General features: G+C 37.2%; 1 protein-coding gene across 6 annotated transcripts in view; it reads right to left on the bottom strand.

Moving 5' to 3' along the window:
* CCNT2 (cyclin T2) overlaps positions 1 to 20,379 on the bottom strand; it is a 42,139-nt gene extending 21,760 nt beyond the window's left edge. For 2 of the 6 annotated variants that reach the window (XR_546761.2, XM_008531605.2), the window contains exons 1-2: positions 19,988 to 20,374; positions 19,067 to 19,148 (exon numbers count right to left, since the gene is read on the bottom strand). Coding sequence is in view for 2 of the 6 variants with exons in the window: in XM_008531605.2 (XP_008529827.1) it covers positions 19,067 to 19,148; positions 19,988 to 20,145 (240 nt within the window). In the remaining 4 variants the exon portion in view is untranslated. Of the gene's footprint in view, positions 1 to 471; positions 914 to 1,582; positions 1,608 to 19,066; positions 19,149 to 19,987 lie in introns of all 6 variants that reach the window. The other 4 variants (XM_070581239.1, XM_070581237.1, XM_070581238.1 and 1 more) reach the window with 4 other exon arrangements.
* Positions 20,380 to 20,799: the final 420 nt, after the last annotated feature.

The raw sequence follows: 20,799 nt of genomic DNA, 5'->3' as shown, positions 1-20,799 counted from the left end.
CATTCCTCTGTCATTGTACTCATATTGTATGCTGGTTTATTTTCTCTGTCCCATCAGTCTAGAAGCAGCTTGAAACAGAGACTGAGTTATTCATTTATGTTCCCATTATCCAGCATTGTGCAGCTGCTGTTCAATATATTTCCTGAATGAATGACATGTGGATAATCCATATTTAAACATAAAGGCATCAATACTAAATTCAAAGTATTCCAAATGCCACAATAAAAACTTAAGAGCTAATACCAAGGTAAGGAATGCAAGAAACACTAAGCTAAATAAAATGAAGATACTCTCAGTTTCCCATGGTCTCTCATTTATTATCTCATTCATGTCTAGAAGGGGAATGGCTAAGCCAGCTTTCAAATTTATCAGAGTAAAGCAATAGAGGCTCAAGTCAAAAGTCAAATCAGACTGAACGTATTAATACTCTAACTTTCTTCCTAACTCCACATGATCCAGAATTTCTCTTACTTGTCTAACAGGCACTTTTAAAATCTCCAATGAGTTTTTCTCGGTAAAATCTCATAGGATTCCCAGTCACAGCTCCATCCTCTTCAGACTTTTTGCAAGCCTCAATATCAAGAAGTACTTCCAGACCCCAAGCTTTTCTCCTTAAAGATAGTCTCAATGGAAATGAAGTAGGCATACTAGTGAACGATTCTAAAGTTCTAGAAATAATTTAAAAAATTAAGTATTCAGGGAGCTAAGCAATAATCTTCAGGGTAGATTCCTGGTTTATTTACCCACACTCCTCAAAGAAGTCTTTCTGTTCCCTCTAAATAGGGCTCAATTCTCATCCTCCTCCAGTGCAACACTAATTATACCCAACACTCTTCCAAAGTTCCTGGTGAAATCCACTAACTCCATTCACATTTCCTCCTCTACAGCCTGCAAACATTTTACTCCATCAGGGCTGTAAAAACAAAACAAAACAAAATACCTTTTTAGATAAATACTTTGTGAATATCCATGTGAAGCTTTAATTTTAAGAATGACTAAGGAAGGCAATCAAACTAGGTACTACTGCTTTTTGTATGGAAAGCTGATTCTGTTGTGTGGTTTGTCAAAAGGAAAAGAACTCCAAAAGCTTTAAGTAATGGCAATGTTACTAGTTGGTTTGTAGCTCTTAAAGGTGAGCATGCTTTTCAAGGCAACAAACATTCATTAGCACATGTAAACTTGGTTCAAAGTCAAAGAATTTATACCAGTATTGGAGTAGATACTTGGTTGGTTCAAGTGAACAAACAATTACAACTGAGATTCAGTCCACTGGGAACAGAGACCACGCACTATCCGTCTTTGTGTTCTGGTACCTAGTTTAATAAACTTTCTCTAATTACTATAAATAAAGGGAAGAAAAATAGATTTTTAAACAGTGTTCAGAGTTTCTCACTCTAGTAGATGTACAACTATTTCAAGGGAATATTACATTCTCAAAACAAGATAAATTTCTACAAGAATATACCATATAAATCATGGAGAGGGGGAGGCAGAGGTGATGAACACAGCTGTAGCACAGTAGTCAGACTGCCTCAGTGGAATCCTGGCTCTGTTATCTGACTAGCCTAGGCAAATTACTTACTCTCTTTGTGGCTCAGTTTCTGCATCTGTAAAATGGGAGAAATAGTATCTGCTTATACAGTTGTGGCGAGGATTAAATGAATCAATATATGTAATGCACTTAGAATAGTGCCCCATAGTAATATGACTCAAATACTATCATTAATATGTTGAAAAATTAAACAACAATGGTATATTGTTAGTGTCGATCTTAAATTTAACAAGTGATGTAACACTTTTTAAAATTCCCTTCTTTCTTGCTCACCTTCTTCCTTTCACGGTTAAACTCAATTCTTTAAAGGTTCCACTGTAGTCCTAACTAAGCAGATTCAAACACTGAAATTATGATACTTGATATTACTTCAATGATTACACCCATATTCCTTTCTTCTTTTCGCCCTCCAGCTGTTTTCACCCTTCTCCTTTTCTATTCTTTTATACGTTTCCATTTCTAGCTCTTGATCTGACTCCCTTCCTTCTCCATTTTTTCTCCCCCTGCCCATTCCTGGTCGCTGTCTCCCCTTTCTGCTCAAGATGCCCTCACTGCTGATATTCTTCACTCTCCGTTGCTGGCTTCAAACTTGACAGCTGGTCAAGTCTGAATTAACAAAAAGCCTGGGTAATTTCCAAGTCACTGAAGACGAGTCTACAGTCAGTTTCAAATGAATCATCCTTGTCTTTATTCTTTTAGTAATTAATTTTGTGCATACACTTGCATGTACATTTGTATTTAAGAACTAGCCATAGCTGTCTTATTACTCTTCAGTTTTAAATTTCGTAATCCAAAAAAAGCCCTAACAAAAGCAAAGACAAGACTCCAAAGTCTGCTTTCAGGGCTGGCCCTGTGGCCAAGTGGTTAAGTTTGCTTGCTCCACTTTGGTGGCCCAGGGTTCGCTGGTTTCGATCCTGGGCATGGACCTACACCAGACCACTCATCAAGCCACGCTGTGGCAGCATCCCACATAGAAGAACTAGAGTGACCTAGAAATAGGATATACAACTATGTACTGGGGCTTTGGGGAGAGAGAAAAAAAAAAGGAAGACTGGCAAGAGACGTTAGCTCAGGGCCAATCTTCCTCACCAAATTCTGCTTTCTCTTTGCTGAGACATCATCAACAGGCTCATTCTATTTTGTTCTTATAGTTCATCTTAGGTCCTACAGGTAGGTGAAGCCATTTCTCCCGTCTCTTAACTAGTCCAACACTACCCCTCCCTCAACTAAGTCAACAATAACTATTTTCTGTGCCTTGAAAATGGCTTCATTAATAAACATTCAGTTAGTTCTAGGTATCACAGCTCAAAATTTGGAAATCACTTGCCTAAGGATATAGTTAAGGAAAACCAGTAATGGAATAACTTTAGCAAAGACTCACAGAAAGAAGTTCCTAGAATAGGAAAAAGGGAGTAGAAACTTAGACATAAGGAAAAACAAGAGAGGCACAGCTCCCAGCAAAGAAGAAAAGGAATAGGTCAAAATGTCCATTTGTTAATAAAAAAAAGATCACCAAGCCCAAACCAATTAAACCAAAATTCCAGTACAATCTCAAATGTGGTTTAAATATTTTATTTTGCTGCAATGAAAAGACTGGCATTACAGTATTACAGAAAATGTCATTAACTCAGCTTGGCATTTTAGTTGCTTTCCTACCCATATAATTATGGATGAGTGTAATACTGCAACACGAGAAAATTTATATTGAGAATTAAAAAAATCTTCACACTGGATGTTATCTGGGACATCTAATTACATTTCAAAGAGTGAGCTTCATAAAAACTGAAAAATATCAGTATTCAGCATTGCTGAAAAGCAGTACTGATTAAGAGAATAAAACTTGATTTCCATAGAGTAATTACATTATATTTAAATATGTTTAATATGCTTAAATATAATCTGGCATTTTAAAATTTATTTGAGTACCTCACCATTATAAATTTGTTTCTAAAATTAAAAAAAAAATCAACTTATAGTTTAAAGTACACTTAGCATTTCATAGTTAAGTGTGTACTCTCCCATATACACTCAGCTCTTACCAGCCTACAACACTCATATAGTATGGTGAAACAAGAACATTAACATTGCATAGGTATTCAAATATTCTTTACAAATCCTACAAAAGTCCACTTTCCTTCAGATGACTAAATAAATAAGAACAAATGTTACAGAAAACTTAATATTGTGAAGACAGCAGTATTCTCCGTCTATAGATCCACACGATACTTATCAAAATCCCAGGTTCCTTTTTTCTCAGACACCGATGAGCTGAGCCTAAGATGCATCTGGAAATGCAAGGGACCCAGAAAGCCAAAATAATCTTGAAAAAGAAGAACAAAGTTGGAAGACATACTTCCTGAACCCAAAACTTAACTACAAAGCTACAGTAATCAAGACTATGTGGTACTGGCAGACGAAAAGACACAGATCGTGGAATAGAACTGAGAGTCTAGAAACAAACATCTAACATTTATGGTCAATTGATTTCTCAACAAGAGTGCCAAGATAATTCAATGGGGTAGGAATAGTCTTTTCAACAAATGGTGCTAGGACTACTGTATACTACCCATACGCAAAAAAATGAAGTCAGTCCCCTTCTTTACACCATAAACAAAAAAAAAAACTAACTCAAAATGGATCACAGAGCTAAATGTAAGAGACAAAACTATGAAAACCCTTAGAAGAAAACAGAAATAAATCATCATGACCTTGGATCAGGCAATGCTTTCTTAGATATGACATTGCGGGGGATCAGAATCAGCCACCCCAAACTGTGTCTCTTTACCTTGATAGAACAAAAGACTGAAAGAAAACTTTGGCCTTGCCCCAAATTGCCTAAAAGAATTTGAGATAGAAGGCCTGATCCAGGAAGGAGCTAATACCATGAGATAACTATAGTATAATGTAAAATAGGTATGATAAGAAAAGCACCAACAAGCCCATCTTACGGAAATTCCGTCTCTTGGGCCACATGCCCAGTAAACAGTTGTCTAACATTTGCTTTTCCATTTCCATGTGAATTACCTTCCTCCCATTTGAAGCCCCAAACCACTACCCTCAACATCCTCCTTTGTCTTTAGCTGAAGATGGTATTTAAGCTGGCAGTTTGGCCATTTTGTTGAGTTGCTCAGTTTACCTGAGTGTCTCTCAATGTATACATGTTATAAAGTTTTGTTTGATTTTCTCCTGTTATTCCTTCTCATGTCAATTTAATTTGTAGCCCTGCCAGAAGGACCTAGAGGGGGTAGAGGAAATGTTCTTCCTTCCCTACAGCATCAAAGCAAAAGTGACAAAAGAAAAATACTAATAAACTGGATACATGTGCTACAAATACCATTAAGAAAGTGAAACAGAACCCATGGAACTAGAGAAAATATTTGCAAATCATGTATCTGATAAGGGACTGGTATCTAGAACATATAAAGAAGTCTTACAACTTAATAAAAAGACAACAGAATTTAAAAAATGGAAAAAGGATCTGGGTAGACATTTCTCCAAAGACACACAAAAGGCCAAAACACATCAAAAGATGCTAAATATCATTAGTCATTTTGAAAATACAAATCAAAACCACAATGAGATACTACTTTACTTTCACTAGGATGCTATAATAAGATGGCTAGGATGAAAAAGACAGACAACGACAAGTGTTGACAAAGATGTGGAGAAATTGGAACCATTATACTTTGCTTGTGGGAAGGTAAAAATGGTGTAGCTACTTTGGAAAACAGTTTGGTAGTTTCTCAAAATGTTTTTAAAAAGCTATACAAGATTATTGAGGTCTAGAGTTACCATACAACCCAACAATTCCACTCCTAGGTATATATCCAAGAGGAATAAAAACTTGTCCCCACACAAAAAACGTGTACACAAATGTTCACCGCAGCATTATTCATAAAAGTCAAAAAGCAGAAACAACCCAAATGTCCACTGACTGATAAATGGATAAATAAAATGAGGTTTATCCACACAATGCAAGGGATGTTATTCAGCAATAAAAAGACATCAAGTACTGATACATGCTACACTATACCACGGATGGATCCTGGAAAAATTACATTAAATGAAAGACCACATATTGCATAATTCCATCTACATGAAACGTCCAGAGTAGACAAATTTATAGAGACAAAGAATAATTTAGTGGTTGCCCAGGGTTGTGAGAGGGAGAGAAATCAGTGAGCAACTGCTAATGTGTATAGGGTTGCTTTTTGAGGTGATGAAAATATAAATTCAGACTGTGATGATGGTTATACAACTCTGTAAATGTACCCATTGAATTGTACATTGTAAATGGGTGAATTTTATGGTATGTAAATTATATTTCAATAAAGATGTTTAACAAAAGGAGCTAAAAGACATCTCTTTTAAATATTCAGTGTACACAGATCAACAAAGGAAATTTCAAGGAAACCAAAAGCCAAATAATAGCACAACGAATAACGGTAAACAACATTCACCTTAACAATGTATAACTTTACTGCACATTTGTTAATTTAAAAGCAGAATCAGTTTTCATTTTCAGAAGGTATATACTATCCATTTCTTAAACAATGATTAACTTTTACATTAAATTATGCAAGTATTTCAGAAAACCATTAATTTGCTTGTTTGGTTAACGAAAATGAAGAGATTCTGTTTAAGTCCACATAAAATGAACCATAACACTAATTCAAATAGCTACTTCCATTCGGCACCCAAAACTCCAGGCACTGAGGTAGAATAATACACACTATCTACAGCATCTATCTAAGGATGTGGGGAGCTTGTAAAAATCTGGTATCCTCTGTGAATCCCTACACCATTTCAAGACTGCCCCCAAATCCTCCGAATTTCCTTTCCCTACTCTCTCAGTTATTTTTTTTTCCAAGCATGGAATTATGTCAGTTTTCATGGTCTTATGATTCTAGACCAGAAAGGAACCATTGTTCCTATTTTTTCAACTTCTAAATAAGCCATCAATTTAATATTGAATTACAATAGTAATTTTATTTGTTGATATATTAAAATGTCTATACATTCCATTAGTAACTGGTATTACTTTTAAGAGTTTATAGTCCAAACCAGCACTGTCAAAGAGAGACGTGAACCATAAACGTAATTAAAACTTTTCTAGCAACCTCGTTAAAATAGTAAAGAAACAGGAAATTAACCACTTCTAGTTAGCGGCTATATAGATATACATATTAGTACAGGTTTAAGCACATAGCTGACATGCTGATAAGAAAATTCATTAAAACTACGTAAAACTAATTAAAATGTATTACATGTTCATAGGCATCACAAAATGGCTCAAACTGAATACTGTTCCTAATTATTCCCACATAAGAAAGTTTAAAGTAAACAACTAAAGTTTTTTTCTCCTCTCCCACTAGAATATTAGCCCCTTAGGGAAAGCACTATCTATGTCTTAAAAAAAAAAAAACCACTATTTTGGATACTGCTTCTCACATAACACGCACTCAATGTTTGTGGGATAACTCCTGTCATGTAAACATACAGCACACTGTCATTAAGTACAAGCCATGAAAGCCACAACATTAAAAACTCTGACACTGAACAGTAGGTGAACGTCTATAGTCCTCATTCGTTTCTTTTTCTGTATCAGACTCAACTTAGAGAATAACTTTACATTACATTTATTTTCTTACATATGATCATATAAGGAGTACTTAATAAGCCAGCTTTATAACTAGAACCATAACTTACTTAAGTATAATATATGAAGTTAATGCTCCAAAATAATGTAGGGTGGTAAGGTTTCTATCACTTTCCCCATTCACTAGCATGAGCAGACACGTTTATAGTAGAATGTACAGTGATCTAATTTTATTTTCACTGAAAAAAGTTACCGTAACTAATTTTATGTACTAAAAACATCTTCAGAATAGCTGTTCAAAAAATGCCTTCAAGGTCAGTTTATAAATTACATAAAGTCAGTCTTTATACAGAGAGCTGTGTGTGTCTTAGCCAATGCAAACACTCAATGCATATCTGTTAACGTAACAATCTGCTCTATTCTACACACCAGACTTAGTTTAGAATCACTACCTTACCAAACTGTATAAAATGCTTTCTAAGTTCTGGAACAAATAAGCTAAATCACCATAGAAGCATATGAACTATCAAGACAAACACACACGTAGGTGTGTGTACATAGAAAAGGTTTAAATTATTTGACTATTTTACAATTGTCTAATTTTGGGGGGAAAAACTGCTTAATAAAGACTTGTCTAATATATAGTCAATACACTCCATCAGCCAACATACCTGTAATTAGGCAGATAAAGTGCCTATGTTTCAAAGTAACATTAAAGCTTTTCGGAAAACTTTCCAGATTTCTTTTCAGAATCAATTTGAGAAAATCAAGAATATTATACATGCTTTTTTATGTCTACCAATAAACTCTCCCAGATGGATCATTCTCCTTGTTTAACAAATAAACTTCAAGTGATTTTAACTATTCCTAAAAAATCATCTGTTATCTTCCCAGAAGGACTTATATCTATTAAGGACATTTAGATTACAGTCTATTGTAGTATGATTAGAAATTAGCATATCACCTCCTAAAGCGACTGAGGATAACCTTTTAATGTCTTACATCTGAAGAATTCTGACACTTGGGTAACAGGATAGCAAAACCAAAACTCCGTGGTTATTTATAACCAAACCACTTGACAAGGCATTCCTAGGAACTCTGGAAACACAAAAACAGGCTACTGTGTAACCACAATACCTACACAGTATCAGCATCTAAGCAACAAGAAGGAAGGGAAGTAATGGGGCATTTTGGCCTGGACTTGATAACAGAAGAACCTCAAAATAGCTAACAGGCTTGGAAGTCATGATGGGCCAGTTTGAGAACAGCAGTTAAATCTGGGAGGAGTTTTGCCAAGTTAAGTAAGTAGGTGGATGCAAGAGTCCTAGAATGGGGCTTAAAGGGTTGAAGCTAACTTCTATGAACTTATGAAATTGATCTCCCAAGGCATTCTGCCAGGATTCCATATTGAAGAGAAACCTCTGGGAACAAAAACAAAATTGGCAGGATAGGGACAAGTGAAAGAGAAGATAAAAATGAGAGAGGGAAACACAGTCAGGAAACCTCAGAAAGCAAGCTGGTACATTTCTGAATATTATACAAAAGAAATGGGAGCTCTGTGAAGTTAGAAAAACTACTCTGAAGCACATCTACTTAAAGCTCAGGAAAACTAATCTGTTATAAAAGTGAGCAACAGAAGAGTATTTAGGTCATATAAAGATACTATGACAAAAAATTAGAACAGTTGTCCCTAAAGCAACAAAATCACACTATAAAGAATTACTTAAAATTTTTTTTTCAACAAATGGTACTGGTAAAACTAGGTATCCGCATGCAAAAGAATGAAATCACACCCTTACCTTACATCACATACAAAAATTAACTCACCATGGATCAAAGACCCAAATGTAAGAACTAAAACTATAAAATTCTTAGAAGGAAATAGGAAAAGCTTCATGACTTTGGATTTGGCAATGATTTCTCAGGTATGACACCAAAAGTGCAAGCAACCACAGAAAAAATAGGTAAATTGGACCTCATCAAAATTAAAAACTTTTGTACACCAAAAAAGTGAAGACAGCCCACAAAATGGGAGAAAATATTTTAAAATCATGTACCTGATACAGGATTAACTAATATCCAGAATATACAAAGAACTCCTACAACTTAACAATAAAAAACCCTAATTAAAAAAATGACAAAGGACTTGCTTGAATAGATATTTCTCCAAAGAAGATACATAAATGCCAACAAGCACATGAAAAGACGCTCAACATCAGTAGTTATAAGAGAAACAGAAATCAAAACTACAATGAAATACCCCTTCACAGCCATCAGGATGGTTATCATCAGAAAACCAGAAAAGAGCAAGTATTGGTGTGGATGTAGAGAAACTGACACCCTTGTGCTTTGCTAGTGGGAATGTAAGATGGTACTGTCTCTGTGGAAAATAATACGGCAATTCCTCTAAAAATTAAACACAGACTCACAACATGATCCAGAATTCCACTTCTGGGTACATATCCAAAACAACTAAAAGCAAGGACTTGAGCAAGATATTTGTAGACCCATGTTCATAGTAGCATTATTCACAACAGCCAAAAGGTAAAAGGAATCCAACTGTCCATTGATGGATATATGGATCAACAAAGTGTGGTTCATACATACCATGGAATATAATTCACCCTTAAAAAGGAATGAAATTCTGACACATGTTACAACACGGATGAATCTTGAAGACACTAAGTGAAAATAAGCCAGACACAAAAGGACAAATACTGTATGATTCCACTTATATGAGACACCAAGAACAGTAAAATTCACAGAGAGTAGAATGGTGGTTCCAGGGGCTAGGGGAGAGGAGAATATGGAGTTTGATTAATGAGAACAGTTTCAGTTTGAGAAGAAAAAATCTTCTGAAGATGGCTGGTGGTGATGGTTGCACAACAATGTGAATATACTTAATGCCACTGTACACCTAAAAATAGTTAAAATGATAAATTTTATGTATATTTTACCACCCAACAAGAAAGTAAAAAGGTGACCTACCTCCAAACTAAGAGACATTAAGAAAATGATTCAAAACATGAAACCTAAGCAAAAGAGATGTGGAAGCACATACTGAAAGAGGATATCACACACCGAAGTATATTAACCCAGAACAATCAACATCAAGACACATTGTAGTAAAACTACTAGAATTATTTTTTTTGTTTTCTTAGTCCCCATCTGTTGCCAGGTCTATTCCTACTCTGCCTGGACTAGAGGTCAGAGTACAGGAAACCAGGATTCTGAGTGAGCACAGGACACGCATGCACAATTTGCTACCTGGCCTGGATATGGTCTGTCTCACCCACCAGGCCACATCTTGGGGCCAGCAGCTCCCTGCACTGTGCTGCTGCTGAGAAGGTCTGAATGATGGTTATCATCAGACCCATATATATCTGCTGTCCTATGTGACTTGTGGCCTATCCATCAATCTCAAATTACATGATTTTAAAGGAAAAAAAATCATCTGGCCATTTAGGCAAAAATAAATTTAAGAAAATTGGATCACCACCCAAACTGCCAGCAATGCTTTATGCCAGAAAAGAGTTGTTACATATTTAAGATACTCAAGAAAAGAAAGCATGAGCCAAGAATTTTATATCCAGCAAAACTGACCTTGAGTATGAAGGGCACAAACTATTATCAACATGTAAAGATTCAGAGAACATTGTTTCCATGATGTTCAAGAGAACTTCAAATGATCCAAATGACTACAGAGACTTCAACATAAGCACTGGTAGTGAATAACAAATATATAGTTACTAGCAGAACTAAGATTAAGTGAGGATTAAAAGGGAGAGTTTTGTAATGGCTATTTAACATAATGTAGATATAGTACAACTTTTAAAAACCAGGGGTGAGAGGGGAGAGCAAAGCAAAAACATTTAACTCTTCTCAACAATTATATTGGTGCTGGTAGTACTGTTATTCTGAAACTTATTTGTGTAATGTGGGATTAAGTTAACAAGTGCTTATGAGATATTTAAATTGTATCATCCTACATTCTTGAGAACTAAAATTTTTTGTGTGAAAGAAAGGTCACAGAGATGTAATACAAAAGAGAGTAAGTAAAAAATGCTGTCTTAAATCAGAATGAACTCCTGATGTATTCTAAGTACATATTTCAAATAAACATATAACAAGTCCAGCTAACACATATTTCATGTGTAAATGAATAATAAACATCCAATATATGGATGCACATAGTGAACATATTATTTACTGTACTATATATTTCCTAACTCTGTTCACTGAAGATGCCTAGAAACAAGACCAACGTAGTAAGAATGAGCATACCTAGTGTCTGGGTTGTGGTCTTAAAATACCACTTCCTATTAAAAGTGGGCAGGGTTTCTCAAAGAAATGACCAGTTCCACCTATGGAGCAGGAAATGTAGAAGACGAAACTGGAGTGTCTTGCTATAACAGACAGTGAAGAAGCCATCCAAGATTATTAGGGTATAGAATTACCATATGGTCCAGCAATTCAGCTCCTGGGTATATACCCAAGAGAAACCAAAACATACGTCCACACAAAAACTTAAACGTAAATGTTCATACCAGCAATCTAATAACCAAAAAGTGAAAACAATCCAAATGTCTATCAACTGATGAATGGATATATAAAATGAGGTGTCATGGTAGTTCAGCAAGAAAAATAAATGAAGCACTAATACAAGCCACAACACAGATAAACCTTGAAAACGTGCTAAGTGAAGGAGGCCAGTCACAAAGGACCATAAGTTGTATGACTCCATTTATAGGAAATGTCGAGAATAGCCTGGGGGGATGAATGGGGAGAGAAGGCTAAAGGTTGTGGTTTTTCTTCTTGGGGTAATGAAAATTTCTAAAATTGATGCATAAATGTGAATATATGAAAACACCATTGAACTGCAAGCTTTCAATGGGTGAAATACATGGTATGTGAATTATATCTCAACAAAGGTGGTAAATATAGGTCAAACATCAAGTATTTATCCTGCCTTGTCTATAGGAACTGTACCACTGAGTGTTGAAATAGTGGATGATTCACAGCATTTCATTATAAAAATATCCCAATTAATAAATGAAGAAGAAATGACAGAATTAGAGTATCACCAATGAAAGGATCTAGGCACTGAATATTAACAGCTGCTAACACCTCAAAAAGAGAGACAAATTAGGTGCCTCTTGATGAAAGAACATAACACCACCTGTAGTCTTGCTAAACTGATCTAAAATGAGTCCGATCAAAGTTCTGAATCCAACTGGCAATCTGCAGAGAATACAAGACCAAAGGAAAGTGATTTAACTGCACCATAAGTATAAAATCAGCAAGATCCAGACAGTAGGAAACTCTACAGGTCTAATGCCTTAGGTCCTCCAATAGGTAAAATTTAAGTGAAAGAAAGGGATGGAGGGGAAACCAGTATACTGAGAGACTTAAAAGACATATCAAAATTTTTAATAATGGGCAAGACTACACTGAGGTGTTTGGGAACGCAGAGTTGGATGATAAAACTATAAAGAAACTGAAGAAAGTGATTACTATATAACAAGGATACTGGTTACTTTGTAGAGGGAGGGAAGGGGTTGACATCAGGACGACACATGAAGGCACTTGTCGGGTAGTTACCAAAGTTCTTTTTCTTGACTTGAGTGGTGGTTACAAGGTTGTCTGCCTTATAATAATTCATTAAGCTATACTCTGGTGGTTTTATATGTTTGTGTTTTATTTTATAATAAAAGGGGAAAACACTTCATCTCACATATGCAGTTATGCTATAACAGTAAACGACTCCAAACAGATGGAATACAATAGGATGTGAACAGGACCTAAGATAAGATCAGAGATAGAAATTTAGAAGTGGAAGAGTGGAGTTATTTGGGGAATGCTTTATGAAGAGGTGGAACTTCAGCTGAGTCTTAAAACCTGACACATCATACTCACATGGAAAGCAGAGAGAAAGCACAGAGAAAGCGCCATACGGAAAAATAGAGATGCACAATGCATAAATGCTAAGACTGATATATGACTGAAAGAGGAATGTGGGGTCTAATTTAAAAGAGGACTTCACTGGATTTTATCCAATGAGGTAAGCAAATCAAAACCAGAGAGTATTTTCATTGTTTACTTGTCTACTCATCTCCTCCTTAGAAACCACTGGCATCATAGTTAGTGTGTCCTATTTCTTAAACATATTAGGGTAGGACAAAAGTGAGAACTACAGCATAGGATCAGGCAAGGGACCTGGGTTCAAATGCCAATCACGTAATGGGTGCTCTGATTTTGGACAAGTCACTTAGTAACTGCATCTGTTTCCTCAGGAGGATAATGCTTTAGCTGAGATGAGTAAAGTGCCTGTTACAGTGAGAGTTTCATAAATTGTCATCCATGCAACTTATAGTTGAAAAGGAATTTAGAAATCATCTAGTCTCATAATCTCAAATTTACAGTCCAGGAAACAGGTGTTTGGTTAGTTATCTGTCATTTTGAACAGCAAAGATACAGAATAGTCCATTACTGCAGAAAGTTCTACTGGACGGCACTGCAGTATTTCCCCACAGTATTAATGGATTTTGAATAAGATTATTCCTGGATTAATTGCTTCATTAAATGAAAAGGCAGAAGTAGAAGTGAGCTATAACATAAACAACCACTCAGATTTCACAAGGCACTTTAGAAGGTAAAGGATTGAAACACATGCTGATTTGACTCCTAGAAACATGATCAGAGTATAACAATGGATTCAGAGAGAGACAGAGGAAAAAGCAAAATTTAAACCAATGGTCTTCAACTCTGGCAGACATGAGTATCACCTGGGAAGCTTGTTAAGGTAAACAATCCCAGGTCCTGCTACAAATACCCTGATTACATAGGTCTAAGGCACAGCCCAGTAAAGTATATTTTTAACAAGCATCCTGATAATTCTGATCCAGGTGGCTGGTGAATCACAAGCGGCACATCACAAAAGCTTTACACATACTGCTTTCAGTGAAAAACTTCAGGGAGACGAAGAGATTTCTAGTAACAAATACTTGAGGATTTTATAGTGGCGATAATTGCATGAGCTACGGAGTCTAGATCTGGGTGTGATTTTTGCTTCTGTCACTCTGTGACTTCAGACAAGGTATTTGACCTTTATGATTCTTCCTATCTGCATTAAGAAAGGGGACATCAACCTCAAACAAATGTTCAAGAACCGCATACCAAAATAAACCTAAGAAGGAAAAACAACCAAACCAAGATACTCTTCCCATGAAATCAGTAAATAAATACAGGTGGACACTTATCTCCAGATAAGCATAGAGGTAATAAAGCAAAATGAAAGACCAGCAGATATGATTAACCAAATCACTTTATATCAAAAAAACCACGGAAAACAAAGTTAAAAGGCAAACCAGAAAGGTATTTACTCATATTATAATGAGAAATTCATAAAGAGCTCAAAATAGAGGCTAAGAGAAACAGTACTTCACAGAAAGGCAACCTTTATTAACAAATTAAACTTTAGATTTTAGGAATACCAAAAATAGTTTCCCTAAAGCCCTCAATTAGAAAAAGATTACAAATGTGATCTTTGTCCTTAAGGTCCCAAGGAATTTCAGACAGACAGACATTTTTTACTAGAACAGATTAAATTCACCAAACACTAAAAATTAATCTAGTGAAGATGATACAGCTTCAGTCTCCTTCCCTCAACTCTTTAGGGTTTTCTCAACCTCAGCACCAATGACATTTTGGACCAGTAACTTTTTGTTATGGGGGGGGCTGTCCTGTGCATTGTAGGATATTTAGCAATATCCTTGGCTTCTAACCATTAGATGCCAGTAGCACGCCTTCCCCCTCATTTGACAATGAAAAATATCTCTGGACAGTGCCCAATGTCCCATGGTGGGCAAAACTGCTCCCGGTTGAGAAATACTGGGTCAATCTCTAATATCCCTTCTGGTGTCATTTTAAAATTTACTTCCCCAGAAACAGCCACACTTAACCCCATCAAGGACCAGTCCAATTCTGTAGGTTCTCAGATTGCTGCTGTGTGCTAGATGTAAGAACTGTTAGGGGAAAAAACCCTTTTCTGTGTTGAAAAAGATATATACGTATCATATATTTTTGCACAAGCAAAAAATATTTCTGAAAAAGTACACAAAATCTGTTAACAGCAAATGCTATAGGGCAGAGGGCTTACACACTTGGATCAAGGGAGGTTTATCATATCCCTTTTTCTACTGTTTTCATTTACCATATTCCTATACTAGTTTTCAATAATAAAAGAAAACATTTTAAGTGCACCTATGTGAGGAGGATGTAGGTAGAGGAAAATGTCTAAGGATTCATTCAACAGACCTGTGAGCAACAAGATTTGATCGATGCTACGGACAGTTACTGAGTACTCTATGTAAGGTACTGGTGACACAACAGGGAGTAAAGCCAAAAAAAGAAAGAAAATAAACAAAAAACCCCTGCCTTTACAGTGCTTACCTTCTAGTTTAAATGTGTTTCTTTCTGGGGGGAGTGCTAACCAATTCCCCAAAAATGTTTGTTTTCCTTCACAAAAGGCAATCGTCCATGACAATTTTATGAGTAATTTGACTATAAATAAACACAGTTAGTGTAAACTGGGTAAAATCTAAAAAAAAAGTCCTGAATAAATTTCTACGGCAAGGACTATTATTAAAAATTATAATGGGAGAGTGCTATATTATCAGACAAACAACAGAGATTGTGAGCACTTCTCTGCATACAGAAAGAATGTCCTCCCTATAAATTGTTAAAGTCTCTAGAGGGGAAGAAAAGAATGCAAAAAGAACATCCTCAAATTTTCAGATGACATCTACAAGTTAATTGAGACTGTAAGTAAAAAGTGGTAATCAAAATTTAGCACAAACATACACATTTGCTTACGTGCAGCAGCTGACCAATCTACCTTAAATGTATAAAATGAAACTGAGCTATGACATGGATGATGCATTCTTAGAAGTCATTACAGTCATTCCTTAAAATCATTAGTCCTGAAACCGGTCCTTAACTAACCGTGTACTCTTGGAACCTTAAACAGAACTACAATACATTTAAATCGGAACTATAATACATTTAAATCTGGCATATTATAAACAGCTCCAACCACTGCAGCTCAAAAGAGAGGCAATGGAACTGAGGAAAATAAAGATTAAAATGACCCTGTGAGTTGGAGACATACTATGATAATAGATCATGACCAACAAATACTCAGAAGAGTGTGCTCTTTACAACCTGATTTTAAGAGAAACTATTAGACTTGGAATTAACATAAGAAACAAATCTATCATAAACTTGACTAACCAAATTAATGAATACAGTTTCTAAGAGAAGCTGGGTCAACATCTATTCTAAGATTGACATTGGGGAAGATGCTCTTCCAGTGTATACCTTGGAGGCACTGTTGCTTCCAGAGCTTTTTATACTTTACTAGATTTATCTTGAGCTTGATCCAGCAAAGCCATTCTTTAATTACTAATCACAATTACATGAACCTCACTACATCCAGTGAGCAAAGGGTAGACTGATCTAATTAGGTTACGTATAAAAGTCATTTACTGCTGATAGTGATCCAACCCTCCAAGAAACTGACAATAGAACCCAATGATAAAAGACAGTTTCTGGGTCACCAACACATGTGGACACTGACTTTATTCTTAAATATAACAGCACTTTACTTTTAGGAGATTTTTTTTTTTTTACCTTTGTCAATGTGAGAAATAAAATGAAGCCAGTGAAATACTGAAAAAATTTTAATATGATCAAAGCATGATATTTATTATAAAACTAGATATAGTTTGCCACTAGCATCTTAAAATTTAAGCTTGTTAGGGTTTAAATTTACTGAATGGCGTTCAGTTTATTTTATGGTGAAGATTCATGCTTTTTGTTAAGTTTACTATGACATTCCATTATAACCCTATAAGAAAAATTTTCCCAACAATGTGGGGTACTATGAATTTAAAAGTGACTCAGATTCAATTTGAGACCACCCCCTTCACCCTAAAAGAATAGGGGGGAAAAAAAGATAAAAGAGTGAGGCTGTGCAATTGATGCTAATGCATCAACACAAATATTAAAATCTCTTTTGATATAATAGCAAAGGTAAAAAAGACAAAAGCTAGATATGAAGGGTGCAATGCTACTTTTCAAAATAGAAATTAAGATGAGATTTCAACTGTCCTAATAACGACTCAATGTAAAATGCTGGTTTACTTTCATGTACATGAGACTCTAAGTAGGGCATTAAAAATTAATACTCTGGCTTTTTAATTGAATGATGGCATTTCAATAAAATAGTGGAAGTCAGAATCCAAGTGACCTGGGCTTCACTAGTCAATTTAAAATAAAAACTGTGAATTTTGGCTGAAAGCAAGATAATTTGTTTTAAAGTACACCAACCAGGCCAGAGAGACAAATTATGAAAGAGCGAGGGTTCAAAAAAGTCTTGTGGTGAGACTATTTACTAGAAATAGAAAAAAGTAAGCCTGATTCAGCAAATGGGACATCTGTACCCACATAAAGAATTTCCAGAACTATTTTGACTTGTGATTTGACCAACATTTTCAAGGGCTACTTAAGGAAAGCCACATTTATATTGGTATTCATTAGTTCACCACTCCCTTTGGAGACAATTTAAATAAAAATTTAATTCCTTCAATCTAAATGTTATTATCAAAAAGGCTTCCTCTCTTCCATAACACTATCATTGACCTAAGTTCTGTGCACAAGAAATAACTAGGAAGATGGAAACAGAGCAAGAATCACACAGATTTAAAAGAGGAAGAGTAGAAGGAACCAGGACTGCAAGAGACCAAAATGTATATTGTTCAAGATAAACTTACACGCCAATCTGATAAATCAAATCAGACTTAGAAAAGATTAAAATAGGAATCAATCTAAACCTCGAAGGTTTTCCTTCCAATCCAAAAAAAGAATATTTTAAGGACCTTTTCACAGACTGTTTTCTTAGCAAAAAAGTCCTAATGACAATCCACAAATAGCATAAAGTCTTCCATGGTCTATTTTTCTACACACACCTTTCAGAATTGCATTCTAAACACAGTTGTGATAAAAAGAGCAAAAAATACAGTGAGATTTAAGATGGGGTTAAACATTTCTAAACAATACACGACATTCTTTGTTAACAGATGCAAGACAGTATGCATGCTACTCTGAAAAGAACAGACACCAAAGTCACATCTTTCATAACTTAAAAGACAAATTTCAACTAAACGCCATTACTCAATTTGTCAAGATTTACAGGTTATGTTCAAAATCAGTATCTTAGTATACGAGGTTAAGTTTTACTTCAAAACTACATATACATACACAAACCTCTGACATTGTGTGTTTGAAGCAAGATTTGACATTTGAATCACTAAAAATTTAAGTAGACAATTAATGCTAATGTGTCATAAAGAGGAACTTTTGACATCTTAAGCAAATGAAATATTTCTGAACATTTAACTCTTTTAAAGGGTCATTTCAAGAGAATATTGCAATTAAATTAAGCCCGATTCACAATATTCGAAACAATATGAGCCGAGTAAGATTAAAATACACAACAGAACGACTAGGCTTGCCTAAAATACACTGTACGTTAATTTGAAATTATTAAACAATTTGATGAATTTAAATGAAAAACTTAATACCGATGTAAGAATTCTGAGTAGAGAAATGTTTCTTATCTTTTAGCTCAAAAGACCTGGCAGAGGCTAACACAGTGCCTGGCAGCGCGTCATCACAAATCAAAAAATCAATCACCCTGCATTTGAAGCAAAACATTTATCATGCATATTGCTTTCACCGTTAACTTACAACACTAAATCCAACAATAAAATCAACGATCAACTAACTTGTTTCTGCGTATCGATTTACCTTAAAATTTAGTGGTAGACAAAAACAGACAATAAAACAGTACTTACATTTCTATTGAATTTGGTGAAAGAATGGTGCATATAAAATCTGTGCATATAAACAATTGCAGTGTTTATTGTAAGCTGAGAGCTGGAACGTATCATTTAGGAAATATCTGAGAAGAACAAGATCTCACTTGCAAAACAATTCTGATGGAAAATTCCCGATCTATAGTTCTTTTTCAACGCCGCCGGCTCAAAACCAAACCAAAAACTGTTAACGAAACAAAACAAAAACAAAAAACCCGCAGGGCTGTGGTGGGGTGTGGGGAGGGAGAGAAAAGGCTCGACGCTAAATAAACAGTAATAATAGCTAACTGCTGAGCATTTCACGCTCATATTGCTATTAAGCGAGCCCAGGAAGGATTTATCAATGGCTACGACTGACTAATCTCAAAATCAAACAGTTGAAACGCGCGCGCGCACACCCATACAAAACCACACCAAGAACATAAAGACCTCCAGTGCGCTCCCAAGGTACAAGAGAACCGCCATCAAACCCGCGAGGGGCGCGGGGAAAGGCTGCGGAAAACACTGAGACCTTTCAGCATCGCTAACCTTCCTACTCTTAACCCCTTCTCGGAAGAGAAGTCGAAGCAGCCGCCTCTTTTCTACGATAATGCCTAACATTCTCCTCTCGCCTGGGCAGCACTCCCAGCCCCCGCCGCCGCCACCACGCGCGGGCCCAAACAGATTACACAACGCAGCCTCCCAGCCCGCGTTCCCGGACGCCTCTCCTCCTCCCCTCCTCCGCTGCCGCTCGCGGCCTCCCGAGCCCGAGCCTGAGCCTGCCTTCCCTCACGGCGTGGCCGAAGCCCATGCAGGCCGAGGTGGCGGCGCCATGTTCGCGGGCCACCAGGCCCAGCGACCGGGCGAGTTGTGAGGAGGACAGGGCGTGAGCGGAGGAAGGCCAAGAACAGGAAAGGATACACATTGAGACGTTGTCCCATGTCCTGGATGAGGTTGGCCGCCTGCTGGCGGTACGAGAGCTCTTTATCCGCCTCTACTCCGCAGCGGCGGCTCGGCGTGTTCTCCAGCTGTTCCCGAGTAAAGAACCAGCGAGAAGAAGCTCCACGGCCCGACGCCATGACACTTCCTCCTCCGCCCGCTCCCTTACCCACCCCCCTCCCCTCCCGGCTCGCGGACTCCCCGCCAAGGCCGCACGGCCACGCCCCACTCCGCTCGCCGTAGATGACGCACCGCCCCTTTTCACCCCCGCCGCCGCCCGTGCGCGTGCGCGGGGGGCCTCCCTACCGGCTCGCCCTAGTCTTTTGCTTTCTTTTTCCTGCCCCCGGCCTCGCTCTCGCGCGCGGGACCACAATGCTCCGCGCCGCTTGTCATTTGCAGGCGCCGAAGGTGGGGGTCGGCTCGGAAGGAAAAGGTCGGCGCGGTGCATGCCGGCCCTAGGATTGGAGGGGCAGAGGGGCGGGGAGGAGAGGAGGGAAGAGGCCGGCCTAGAGTCGGGGGCCGAGAGACGCGGGCGGCGGCTGCGCCGTGGTGCCTGGGTGTGGACTGTGAAATCCGGGCGAGTTCTCGGGTCGAGCGTTTAGCGGCCCTTTAAAAAGACAAAAACCTTGCTTTTGTGCAGCCCCACGCCACAACTTCCATCTTTCTCTACCGTTGGTGCGCGTGATGTAGCGTTCGACTCCCGTGTCCTTGACGAACAGCCTCCGCCCAGCGGGCGGCTCTGGGAAGGACCTACCTGGGGAAGAGCGCATAGGACTCTTCCACGTTTATGCCGT

Source organism: Equus przewalskii, chromosome 17, assembly GCF_037783145.1.
Source record: "Equus przewalskii isolate Varuska chromosome 17, EquPr2, whole genome shotgun sequence".
NCBI lineage: Eukaryota > Metazoa > Chordata > Mammalia > Perissodactyla > Equidae > Equus > Equus przewalskii.
This window is presented reverse-complemented; position numbering and strand designations above follow the sequence as displayed.